Source organism: Mus caroli, unplaced genomic scaffold, assembly GCF_978045245.1.
Source record: "Mus caroli unplaced genomic scaffold, Mus_caroli_1 scaffold_10, whole genome shotgun sequence".
Taxonomy (NCBI): Eukaryota; Metazoa; Chordata; class Mammalia; order Rodentia; family Muridae; genus Mus; species Mus caroli.
The window spans coordinates 57,149,359-57,162,228 of NW_028227265.1; the positions used below are offsets into that span (position 1 = coordinate 57,149,359).

The 12,870-nt window shown below is 50.1% G+C and overlaps 1 protein-coding gene across 9 annotated transcripts in view; it reads left to right on the top strand.

Moving 5' to 3' along the window:
• Positions 1-1,958: 1,958 nt before the first annotated feature.
• Positions 1,959-12,870, top strand: part of Eps15l1 (epidermal growth factor receptor pathway substrate 15 like 1) — an 83,895-nt gene continuing 72,983 nt past the window's right edge. For 8 of the 9 annotated variants that reach the window (XM_085843823.1, XM_085843821.1, XM_085843825.1 and 5 more), the window contains exon 1: positions 1,959-2,037. In XM_085843823.1, coding sequence (XP_085699949.1) covers positions 2,005-2,037 — 33 coding nt within the window. In that variant the 5' untranslated portion in view covers positions 1,959-2,004. The remainder of the gene's footprint in view (positions 2,038-12,870) is intronic. The other variant, XM_085843822.1, reaches the window with a different exon arrangement.

The following is a 12,870-nucleotide window of genomic DNA, read 5'->3' on the forward strand; positions in this document are numbered from 1 at the left end:
TTTTAAAAATTTTATGGGCTAGAGAGATGAGTCTGTGATTAAGGGCACTTGCTGCTTTCTCAGAGGATCTCAGTTCAATTCTCAATACCCACATCAGGCACTGGATAACCACTGACGCCCTCTTCTGGCCTCCTCAGGTGTCTGCACTTATGTACACAAACACACATACACAGAGCTTTTTTTTTTTTTTTTTTTTAAGATTTTATTTATTATTATACATAAGTACACTGTAGCTGTTGTCAGGTGCACCAGAAGATGGTGTCAGATCTCATTATGGGTGGTTGTGAACCACCATGTGGTTGCTGGGATTTGAACTCAGGACCTTCGGAAGAGCAGTCAGTGCTCTTGCCCGCTGAGCCATCTCGCCAGCCCCCTACACAGAGCTTTTAAAACAAAGATTTGTGTTATGTGTATGGTGAGGCAGCTGGTCACACAGGATCCATTGTCCTGGCCTCCAGCACATAGAACAGTGGGGGTGGGTCTTCCTTCCTCAGCTTAGTCTAGAAATTCACAGTTGTAACCCAGAGCTTTGTCTTCTACATGATTCTAGATCCTGTGCAGCTGGCAATCAGGATCAGTCACAACTACCTCAAGAAATCAAACACAGTGGGACTGAGTGTGGTGGTATATTGTACCATGTTTCCCAGCACCAGTGTAGTGGTTTGAATGAGGATGTCCTAAGGGGCAGCAAGATAGCTCAGTGGGTAAAGATGCTTGCGGCCAAGGCTAACAACCTGAGTCCTATTTCTGGAACTCATGGTGGAAAGGGCCATCCAACTTCCAGAGAAGTTGTCCTCTGATTTGTACACCTGCAGTTTGTACAGGGTTTGGTTCCCAGCATCCAATGTGGTGCTTTATAGCTACAGGATACTCCAGTTCCTGAGAACTCTATGCCTTCTTCTGGCCTCAATGGGCACTAAGCATAAAGGTGGTGCACATCCATCCATTCAGGCAACACACAAATCTTTTAAGATGTAAGTTTAAATGTAACTTAAAAAAAAAAAAAGACAAAGAAATACCAGAGTAGCTGAAGATATGTTAGTTGGTTAAGGGTGCTTGTTGCTTTTCCAGAGGACCCTAGTTCTGTTCCCACTCATATCGGGGGTTGGAGGCTCATAAGTGCTTTTGACTCCAGCTCAATGGCATCTAACAACCTCTTCTCTCTTGGGCAGGCATTGGCACGAGCACAGCAGGCATATACACATAAAAAAACAACAAAAACCCACCAGATGTCAGGCTACACCCACATCTGCAAGCAATCAGAACCCAAATCTGTTTAACAAGCATACTGAGTGGTACCAACACTGCATATATGGCCCAAGCTAGACTTGAGCACCATGGTACTTTGTTGTGTGCCACTGTCTCCATCTCCCCGGGAAAAGTTCAGCAAACCCTAGGCGTTAGTAGAGGCTACTAGAGTAGAGAGGTTAAGACGGTGCCTGGGTTTAGCCAAGCTCCGATTCACAGACCCAGACTGGAAAGTGCAGGGAGCTGGAATCCAGCGGTCTGGAAGGGAGCCCTACCTATCCCTTGGGTTCCCTGCCTCACAGGAGCCTCCAAAGCAGGGGCTCGGTTTGCCCACTCCAATCAGGAGATGCACACGAGGCTCCCCCACCCCCACAGACCGACTAGCCCGCCCACTCTCGGCCCACTAAACTACCGAGGCTCCGACTCTTCTAGTCAAGCTGTGCTTTAGGCTCGGCTCTCTAAATCACCCGGTACGGCCCACTCTGGTTAGGCTAAGCGAGAGAGCCTTCCCCATAAAGGCTCCGCCTCCAGCCAGAACTGCCCCGCCCTCTCCACTGAGATCGAGGCTCCGCCCCCTTACTGCAAAACTTCTCACGGGAGGACCTGGATTCCCCTCTGCGCACGTGTACTCCGGTCCTGTGGCCTGTCCTTGCTCTGACTGTGCTGCGCGCGCATCGCATCCCTCCTTCGTACTAGTGCGCAGGCACGGCCCCGCCCCCGTTCCTTCGGCGCTCGGGAGGCCGAGTCCGCACGAAGATGGCGGCGCCGCTTGTACCCCTCTCTCAGCAGGTATGGTACTGGGGTGCGCCGCGGGGCGGTGCGGACGGTGGTTGCCGCGGGAAGGATAAGTCGTCGCCGGGGCGCGACTCCAGGGGACCGCGGAGGCGCGCGCTGAAGGCTCAGAGGCGGAGTGGCGGGGGCCGGGCGGTTCTGAAGGTGACAGGCCGGAGCGACCCGCATACTCTTGCGCTGGGCGACCCCCGAGCGGCTGCGAAGAGGTGATGGGGCGCGGCCGCTGCGCATGTCTGCTCCGTCTGGGGCCTGGCCAGGTTAAGGGACGGGGGGGGGGGGGAAGGGGGGACGTTGTTGTTCGAGCCGCGTCGCGCTTCGTCCCCGCGGAGGCGGGCGAGAGCGGTGGGCCTGCCGCCAGTCTTTGTCTCCCGCGGGGTCGGGCGTCGGGGCGGGTGGTGTCCCAGACTGGAGTCGCAAGGGGAACCGGGACACGCCCGCTTCGCCTCTGGCTGCCCAGCCCTCCTTCCTCCGTGATCCGCTTCCGCTGCTCAGTGCGGTGCGAAGGCGCGGATCCTACGCCTCCAACGGTGTGCACCAGTCTGCGTCCTCAGGGTCGCTGAATGGTTTTCTTGAGCGTATCAAATGCTACAGGGACGTACAGAATAGCAGTGAGAAGGCCATTGTGCTTCTAGCGGAAAACATTCATTCATTCTTCAGCCGCTCTCTAAAGTGCTTGGGATCAGGTGCTTGGGAGCTCAGCAGTCTCTCACTGACAAAGTCTCTAGTCCCAGGTGACACCCATAAGAATTAGAAAGTATTCCTGTTCTGCTAATTTGCCAAATTACCCGTTTGTTCCACACAGCATATTATATGCACTTTGCTAGAATCGTCTTTCGCAGGGTCATGGTTACCAGTGAGGAAGCATTTTATATTCAGATCTCGGCCCCAACTCTGGAAAGAGTGTCCTTGAAGCAGGCTTCTTAACCTCAGCATATCAATTACCTCATTTGGAAAATAGAGATGTAAAATGCATTAGCAGAAAACTGTGGAAAGCACATTTTGCCTAACACATTGGAAGCTCTTTTGTTACCATCAATAAATTCGGGTGTTTGGGACTAAAACAAGAGCAAGTATGAATGCCAAAGCTGGGAAGAACTGCTTGGCAGGCTGGTGCACCCAGGTCACCTGGTCTGAAGGAGAGGGAAATACAGGGTGGTTAAGTCCTGGAAGGACCAGCCACCAGCAGCCTTGACACTATATTAACAACTGGAGACCAGTAGATATTAATTAACATGTTCTTACAGCAACTGTGATTATCTTCTGTAAATGGTTAAGGACTAGACAGATAGGAGGGAGTGTATTGAGGATAGGTGTGTATTGAGATGCAGCCTTGCTATGTCACCCAGGCTGGGTTCCAATTCCTGGACTCTCTGCATCCTCGTGCTCCAGGCTTACAAATAGGACGACAGGGGACCAGCTGTGGGTGTTCACCTCTTTCTTGACAGGTTCTCACTGGCCTGTAGTTCATCAATTACGCCAGCCTGAAAAGTCAGCAAGCCCAGGGAGCCTCCTGTCCCTTCTTCCCCAGCACAAGTGCCGTACATCCTGTAGCACTTCTGTGTGAGCTCTGGGGATAGAATTCGGATCCTCGAGCTTTTAGGGCAAGCATGTTACTAACTTAGCTGGCTTCAGTCCAGTCATTACCTCTGACTTTTTTGAGGAAGGTTTTTTCAAATTTCCTAATTTTGACATTAGTCATAATTTGGATTTTTTAAGGATTTGGGCCATAGTAGTAGCTGATAGTTATCAAGTGCATGGGAGTTGGATACATGCTGTCAACTTTTTCTCAAATACCAGAATATCAAGGAAGTGGTTCCTGGCCAAGTATAATGTCAACTTTCAGCTAGCACTTCAGTAACAGAAAGTTCTAGCCTGGGCTATCTAATGAGGCCCTGTCTTGGGGAGGAGGGATGTTCTATTTTATTGGTAAACTAGTTACCGTAGGATGGTGTTTTGTCATACTGAGATGACAGATATAAAAACATGAGTCAGTTTCATTAGATTCACCTTGTTAGAGCCTCTGGGATAGAATCCTGATTCTCTCTTCCTAACTTGTGACTTGACTTCCACATGCTCTCCGTGGCACCATGGTGTGGTCAGTTCTGTTCTTCACATACCTAGCTGTGTTGTCGCTATGGTGTCCCTGAAGACAGATCCTTCTTTCTGAAGCACTCCAGCCTTTTCTTCTCCTCTGGCTTGGATCCTTCTCTTCCTTCAGCAGCAGTTCAGATATCATCCTTCCCAGAGGCCTTTGCTAGTCATGGCACACAGCCATGTGCACATCATACAATCCTACAGCTCTCGTGGTCCACAGGACATGTTTGCGTGTCTGTTTGTTGTCTCTGTGTCAGACCTGTTGCCAGTGGAAAGACACTCAGAAAGTGTCACTTAAGTGGGTATGGGGACTGTGACTGCACCTGCAGCAGCTCCCTTGTAGCCTTTCTTCCCTGTGTGGGATGGAGCTGTGGGTGGGAACAGGAGCTGAAACAGCAGTTGAGGAGACATGGCCTGTGGTGGCTCACAAGTTCAGGTGCCTTCTGAGCTACTTTCCCTCCACCCCCATGTTTTTGTGGTGATTCTTTAAATTTTTTTGTATTTATTAATTTATTCCTGTGGGGGCCGTTATGTACCATGGTGCATGTGGTAGTCAAAGGACAATTTTCCTGCATTGGTACTCTGTGTGAGTTCCAAGTCTTTCTGTGTAGCTCAGGCTGGCCCCAGACTGTTGATTCTCCTGCCTTAGCCTCTAGAGGACTATGATCCCAGACCATGCCTGGTTGCTCCCTACCTCCTGGTTAGCAGAAGGCCTGGACCTTATAAAAGCCCCACACCTGCTTTTATAAGGGCAGTGTGCTGAGGGTTGGGTTCTGGGTTTCACACATGCTAGGCACTACTCACTAAGCAATCCTATGTTCATGTGTGTGAAGGTCAGAGTTGGGTCTCTTCTTCTGCCATGTGGGTCCTGGGCATCAAAGTAAAGTTGTTAGGCTTGGTGACAAGTGTCCTTGCTCAACCATCTCATTGGCACTAAGTTGCCCAAGCTGACCTTGAATTCATGGCAGTTCTCTTGCCTTGCCATCCTAAATGCCGGGCTACAGATTTGAATCACGTGCTCAGCTTCTATACCTTCCCCTTTTGTCTTTTTTTTTTTTTTTTTTTTTTTTAAGGTTTATTTATTATATGTAAGTACACTGTAGCTGTCTTCAGACACTCCAGAAGAGGGAGTCAGATCTCGTTACGGATGGTTGTGAGCCACCATGTGGTTGCTGGGATTTGAACTCCTGACCTTTGGAAGAGCAGTCGGGTGCTCTTACCCACTGAGCCATCTCACCAGCCCACCCCCCCTTTTGTCTTAAGATTTATTTATTTACATTTATGTGCATGTGTCTCTCTGAGTTATTTGTATCAAGTGTGTGCAGGTGCCCATGGAGGCAAGAGGATGTTGGATCCCCTGGAACAGGACCTTGATGTGTGTGTGCTGGGAACTGAACCTAGGTCCTCTGCAAGAGCAGTAAGCACGGCTGAGCCATCTGTTCAGCAGTCTGTGTTTATACTTGCTGCTCAGATATAGATGTTACTATTACACAGGCCCTTAGAGCAAGCCTAACAGCTCACATAGGATCACAAGGAAAACAGGGCATGGAGAGTTCTGGGATACCATTTGGCTGAGGTGTTCTGAACAGAAGGCTGTGGTGTGGTTGAGCCCAGCCACAGGATCAGGGAGAGTCTCTGCTCCTTTTTCTTGGCAGCCCCAGGGGATGTTTCCTATTGTCCTGTGTCTGCTCTCTTCTCCCCAATCCCATCCTGATCTGCCTCTCACAGCAGGTTGCTCATGAGTGATGAAGACCTCCAGGCCCGCTTTCTCTTCCAGAGGTTCTGGAGCATAGCCTGACCCCTTACACACAGCCTCCTCCTGTGCCCACTCAGCTTCCTTCTCCTCAGGATTTTTTGGCTTCCCATCTCTCTGTCCTTTCTCTCTGCTCTCTGGTCCCAGCCTCCTTGCTCAGTACTCTAAACCTGCCTCCTGCAGACTCAGACACTGTCTGCCCTTCTGGGGGATGCTGGACTCTGGAATTGGCTACTTTCTGAACTCAGCACTGGGCCTAGGCACTGTCTGTCAGTCTTGATTCCTCCCTTTCTTCCTGCTATCACCGTGGGATCTTCTAACTCTACTCCCTGACTCCAGAACCTTTCATGGCTTGCATTCTCACAGGAGGGTTAAGTGTGTAGCTCTGTGGTAAAGTGTTTGCCCTCTCAAAGTGAGTCTGGGCTTGTGAGCCAGCACCCCACAGTCCTGTTCTGCCCCTTTCTGGCCCCACCTGACCTTGCTGACTGGCCTTGCTATTCTGGTCTCACCAACATTGATCTTGGTGCTGTGTGGGGCACAGGTAGTCTGCTGACTTCCCTTTCACCCTCCTGGACCTGAGAGTTCATTCTGCCCATTGCATCTGTGGGTTCTTTGTTCATAATAAGGGTGCCCTAGGCTATCCAGCTTCCTCCTGGTATCATTTCTTATGTCCAGGGGATTTAGTGACATCTTCATGAGCCACAATCCATGATTGTAGGTCATGATTGTTTCTGGTGCTGTGGTGAAGCCCAGGCCCTTGCACGTGCCAGGTAGTGCTTTACTGGCAAGCTATTCCTCCTAGCCATGTAAAAAGAATCTGTTTATTGAATGAGAAAAGCTGAGACCCATAGTAGTCAGGTGACTTGTGAAAGTCCCATAGCCATGTGCCACATTAGAGTTAAACCATTGGTTGCTTGCTGTGGAGCTCCCTCCAACACCATTCTTCCACACAGCCTGCTGAGCGAGCATCCTGCCTAGAGCTCTGTCCAGGCTAGTGTGTCTGGAATGCATGTTGAGAGCCTAGGGACATTCATTTGTCCCCTTGTGCCTGTGCTGTTTTCAAGGCTCTTTTCGGAAGGCTGGTGACTGTGCCATTGCCTTGATGGACAGAGAACAGGGTAGGGGCAGATTTGTCCTCTGCTGGATCTCCAGAGTCCCTGGCTGCTTTGTTGACCTGCAGTGCCTGTTTTTGTTTTGTTTTGTTTGTTTGTTTGTTTGTTTTCTGACTCCTGAAGCCTTGTCAAACAAGATCACATGCTTTCTCCCTCAGCCCTAGTTCCCATGCCTGTCTTTGAGCCTGGGTCAGCTGCTCTGAGGAGCCAAGTAACTGTCTTTACATGAGGTGGCTCTGGAGGCTGAGCTTCACTTTGGCCTCCTCAGCTTGGCTTCACTGGAGCAGCCAGTGTCCCTATAGAAAGTTGTTCTATGCAGTGGATCTAGGTGGGCAGCCTATCATCCAGCATTAGGGAGCAGAGAGAAGTATTTCTGTAAATTGAGGACTAACCTGGGTTACATGGTTCCAGGTGAGGCAGAACTACAGAGTCAAACCTGACTAAACAAAAACAGTAGAGAGAGAGAGACAGAGAGACAGAGAGAGAGCACGTGGGACAGACAGACAGAGAGCATACATGGGCTGACTGTATCTTAGGTTATCATCTTGGACACCCTGTCATTGTTGTGGTTGCTGACTGTGTAGAGGGGTAAGCTGAGGTCAGAACCATCTGGTCCCTGGCTGGGTTGTGCCTGGCAGCCTCCCCTGGCCTGGGTCTCTGACCTAGCTCTTTCTGTTGTGCTTCAGTTTCCTGTCCTGGAAGGATTGTTTTCAGGTATCAGTATGACATTGATATCACTGGCTGACTGCAGTGACTGTCTCTTAGAGACCTGCCTATTGCTTATATCCTTGTACTTTTTTTTAAAGAACATTTTTATATTTGTGTGATTGTGAACATGCCACTACGGTGTGTGTTCAAAGGACAACTTCTCTCCTACCTTGTGAATCCAGGGCTGGAGCCTGGGTCTTCAGGCTGGGCTCTTCCTGCTGATCATCCATCTGGCTATCTTTATATTGTATGCATTTTGGGGGAGAGGGTTAAGACAGGTTAAGAGGTTAAGACAATCTGCTCCTGAACTTGCCATTCTGCATCCTCAGCTGCCTAAGGCTGACCACACCTGGCTTCTACACTGGTGTGTGCCTGGATTGCAAATGAGTCCTGACAAAGCTGATAGGTGGCTGCTTGTCCGAACGCTGGCCTGAGGCCAAGGGTTTCAGGGGGAGTGACATCTAGTCACTGTCCTTAGGCAGGGCCACAACTTGCCACTGGACAGGGTAGTGACTCATTGGCCCAGGGCATGATGGTCTCCACTCCCTGTGTAATTTAGGCCATTAGCCACTGTGTCTGATGTGGGCTTAGAAGCAACTGTGCTTGGTTTGCTGTAGAGGTGCAGGGCTCTGAACCAGAGCCTCCTTCATGTATTTTAGGCTAATGCTTTCTTCTACTTTCCATCCCCAGTGATCCCAGCAAGATTCCAATGGCACAACAGTTGGGGCCTCTGGCCCCTGCGCCTGCTCTATGGAAGAGCTTTCACTCTCTGATTACAGACAGGGTTGCCTCTTACTGACTGAAAGCGGTGACAGACAGGAACCCTGGTGGCACATCAGGGTTCCCACACCTAGCACTACTGCTTGCCCTGTGGGCTGTCCTGAGGTCTTTGCACCTGCACTCTCCTGACTGGAATAGCCATCTCCTTCTCTCTCTTCAGCTGCTTTGCCTGACTCAGCTGAGCTGTCTCCTCCTCCTCCTCCTCAGAGAAGCCTTTTCTCACAAACAGCCGGCTGGTGTGATGGACTCTCTTCTCTTTGCTACATGTCTGTTTATGATTTATATATTATTTCAAACTCTCTGTCTCATTTAAAACAAAACAAAAACATATTTTGAATGAGGCTGTCATGGTGCCCAGGCTGAAGCTCCTTAAGTAGAGGATGACGACCTTGTGGTATGATCTCCCTCCCCATCCCTCCCAGAGTGGGGATGGTGGGTGTGAACCACCAAGACTGCTCTACCAACTGAGCTATAGTTCTGGCCTTAAGAAGTTTATTCTGGCGGGGGGGGGGGGGGGAAGGTAGAGAGATGACTCAGCGGTTAAGAGCACTGACCTCTTCCAGAGGACCTGGGTTTAATTCCCAGCACCCACATGTCAGCGTACAACTGTCTGTAACTCCAAGATCTGACACCCTCACACCGACATATATGTAGGCAAAACACCAATGCACATTAAATAAAAATAAGTTCAAAAAAAGAAAGAAAGAAAGAGGTGGGCAGTGGTGGCACATGCCTTTAATCCCAGCACTTGGGAGGTAGAGGCAGGTGTTCTAAGTTTGAGGCCACCCTGTCTCGAAAAAAGAAAGAAAGAAAGAAATTTATTTTGTGGCAGGCTCTCCCAGTGTGGCTCAGGCTGTCCTCAAAGTTTTCACCTACGTGCTTCAACCTCCTGAATATCTTGGGGTGGGGTGGGGTGGGGGGAGGGGGGGTGCACAGCAGCCACTGTTCCTGGCTTGGGAATTCCTGGGTAGAGTGACTGATCCTTGACATATTACCTCTCCCACCCATGCCTTATCATTCATTCTGCATCCCAGGGCATGGCTGCATGTTCACAGCAGAGCTGTCAGAGGAGTCATGAAACCCTGGGTGGGGCTGGGGTGGTGTGTACTGCCACAGAGCAGCCTGCTGGACAGGATGTGTGGTGTCAAGATATGCAGTCAAGAGGAGGACACAGTAGCCATGTACCTGTGAGATGGCGTAGTGCGTAGAGGTCTGATGATTTCAATCCAGTTCTGGAAGCCACATATAGAAGGAGAGATCCAACTCCTACAAGTTGTCCTCTGACTTCCACAGGCACTGTGCCCATGCATGCCCTCCCAGTAAACAAATGAATGAAAGAAGTAGCCATTGGCTGTGCACACCAGAGGCTAAGACCAGCCTTAAGCTCCAGGGCAGCCACAGGCTACTTCTCACCTCTGCTTTACCTCTTTGGCACAGATGTCCATTGGAGGGTGGGGAGGCCCTCATCACAGGGAACTAGCCTGACCTTCCTCCAGCCTCCTAGCGCTTATTTTTTTTGGTGTTGGGAATGGAAGCCATCAACTCGCACATGCTAGGCAAATAGCTGAGGACAGTTTTCTTTGCTGGGAAATGTAAAATTGAAAAGCATACCCCTTTTGGATTAAGAGAAGCCAATTTTCAGGCAGGTATGTGACTGTAGTATTTAGCAGCATTATTACCCCCATTGGGCTGGATGAGCCCCAGGTCATACCCCCCTTCCCCCGCATCTGTTGGGGTCCCAGATGCAGCTGTGCTCTGGTGGGGTCTGGCAGGCATTTACCTCTTGGGTTTTGTTCTCTGGGGATCTCTCAGGTTGTCCCTTTCCCTCCTGCTAGTTTTGGAAACTTGGAATAGGAGCTGGGAATCTGGGCCAAGTGGGGCTATGGCTCACACTGGACCATGTGAGGAATAGGGCATAGCTTGTGGCAGGTGTGTAGGGGCCCCTGAGTCCTTATCTTTGCCCCTGCAACTCCAGCTCGAACAGTGTGAAAAATGCAAGGAGAAAGAGGGTTCAGGACTGGCCTCCATGAGTCAGAACTTGAGAAGCACTCTTCCCCTCAGTTGGGGCCCAGGGCATAGGGATGGGAGAGACACACTGCCCAGGACAGTGGCTCAGTCCTGGTTGGGGAGCAGTCACCCCCATCACTCAACACAGAAACCATTGTGACATCCAGGGATGACAGTGTCTTGATGTTTTATGAATCTCATCTCATCAGGCAGAAAAAGAAAGGAAGGGTGGGGTGCTGCCATGAGTGTGACTGAGGGTGCATGAGTGTGTGTTTATACAGGAGTGCACTAACCTGCCATGATCTCTATGGTTTTCTGAGATTGATATGGGGCATTCAGTAGAGACAACCTGAGATGGTGAAGTTGCTCTGCCTGCTCCTCTCATTAGGCAGGAGAGAGGCTGGGTTGTCTTTCTAGTCCTAGTCTGTAGTGCTGTGTTCTTGTCTGTGGAAATGGTTGAGGAGAGGCCACTTTACTCCTGTTTGTGTCAGTTGACTGGACTATGGCTCAAGATCCTGGAGCTCAGCACCTGCTGTCTAAGGACCCAGGCAGTGGGGGCAGTGACCAAGGCTGATGATGACAGTGATTGTCCAGACTGGGAAGGAAGGGTGGGCTGGCACACAAGGCTCAGGGTGGGTGTGAAGAGTCCTGTCAGTTTGTAAGCATCTTGTAGAGGAGGCTGGGAGCCTAGGTCACCTGGTAGCAATTGATGCTCTATGCTTTCCACTAGTTCCACACATGGAGAAAGGACAAGTGGTCTCTGGTTGGGGTGGGTACACCCAGCTAGGGTGTCTCTAGATTAATTTCATGGAACTGTTTGGGAGTCTAAACATTTTCCTGGCTCCACTTTCTCATTCACTTTGAATGGACCAAGTATTCAGACACATCAGTCTGGGGCCAAACCTACTCAAACCTCTACCCTCTGCCAGCTCCTCCAGCCGCCTGTCCTATGCACAGAGAAAGATGGTTCAAGGTTGGAACTTCAGAGAACATGGAAGAGGCAAGCCAGCTACTACCAAGGAAGCCCTGTCAGTATGGCCCCACCACACCATGTATAGTTTTCAACCTTTGGTCTTTTTCTGTGGCGCTGGGGATGGAAGCAGGACCTTGAGCTGTGGTGTGGGGCTCCGTGTCTCCTCCTTTACTTGACCAATGCTTGGCAGCTGTGCTAGCTGTGGCCCAAGCTAAGGCATCCTTTCTGCTGTGCTCTGTCTGTCTCAGGAGTCTACTGGTTTGGTCAGTCCTCAGCGGCTTACCATCCCTGTCTGTCCATTTCTGACTTCAGGAGGAAACAGCCCTCTCACCTTCCTGCCCTGCACATCTGGACATAAGCCCTCTCACCTTTCCTGGCCTGTTCATTTGGACAGGTTTTTCTTGTGTACTTCAGGTTGCTGCTGTAGCTGGGGGTTCAGATGTGTGCTAGCACTGGAACCCAGGGCCTCACACAGGCTCAGAACTTTTCTTCCCATAAGACTCATCCTGCTCAAAATCACAGCTCTTCAGGGTTGGACAAGAGCCTGGTCTTGTTGGTAGAAAAGTTCTCTTTTCTCTCAACATCTGCAGGTCAGTCAACAACCTGGCTGTTCTGGTTCCTGGCAGAGCAGAAGTGCTTGACCATGGTCTTTTACACAGAGCCTGATGTGCTAGAGGGAGAGGAAGGGCCAAATGACAGCATAAACTCACCACAGGTAGCCACACTCTGCCATCTCTACACCAGTCTTTCCAAGCCCCTCACCCAGCCACATGCACAATTTTTGTTTTGCTTTTCATTGTAGAGTCAGGGTCTCACTATGTGGTCTCCCTATATGGCCCAGGATGACCTGGAGCCCTTCATCTCTTGTCTCAGCAGGTACCGCCATCTCAGCTCAGACCTATTTCTTTAATTCTAAGGTCTTTTTTTTTTTTTTAAGATTTATTTATTATTATATCTAAGTACACTGTAGCAGTCTTCAGACGCACCAGAAGAGGGTGTCAGATCTCATTACGGATGGTTGTGAGCCACTATGTGGTTTCTGGGATTTGAACTCAGGACCTTTGTAAGAGCAATCGGTGCTCTTAACCACTGAGCCATCTCTCCAGCCCCCCCCCTTTTTTTTTTTTTTTTTTTTTTTTTGGTTTTTGAAATGGAATTGCAAGTGGCTCAGGGTGACCTCTAGCTTGCTATGTAGCTAAGAATAACCTTGACCTTGGCTTTAGAATTGGGGCACATGAGTGTGTGCATGTGCATACACAGACACAAAAAGAAACAGTGAGATTGTTGTAGTCATTTGCACCTGTGACAGTGGACTTCCCCCCACCCCCACCCCCTCATGCTTTCCTCTGTCCTCCAATTCCCCAGCAATCAGCAGCTGGTTGTTGGTATAGCAAGCAGTCACC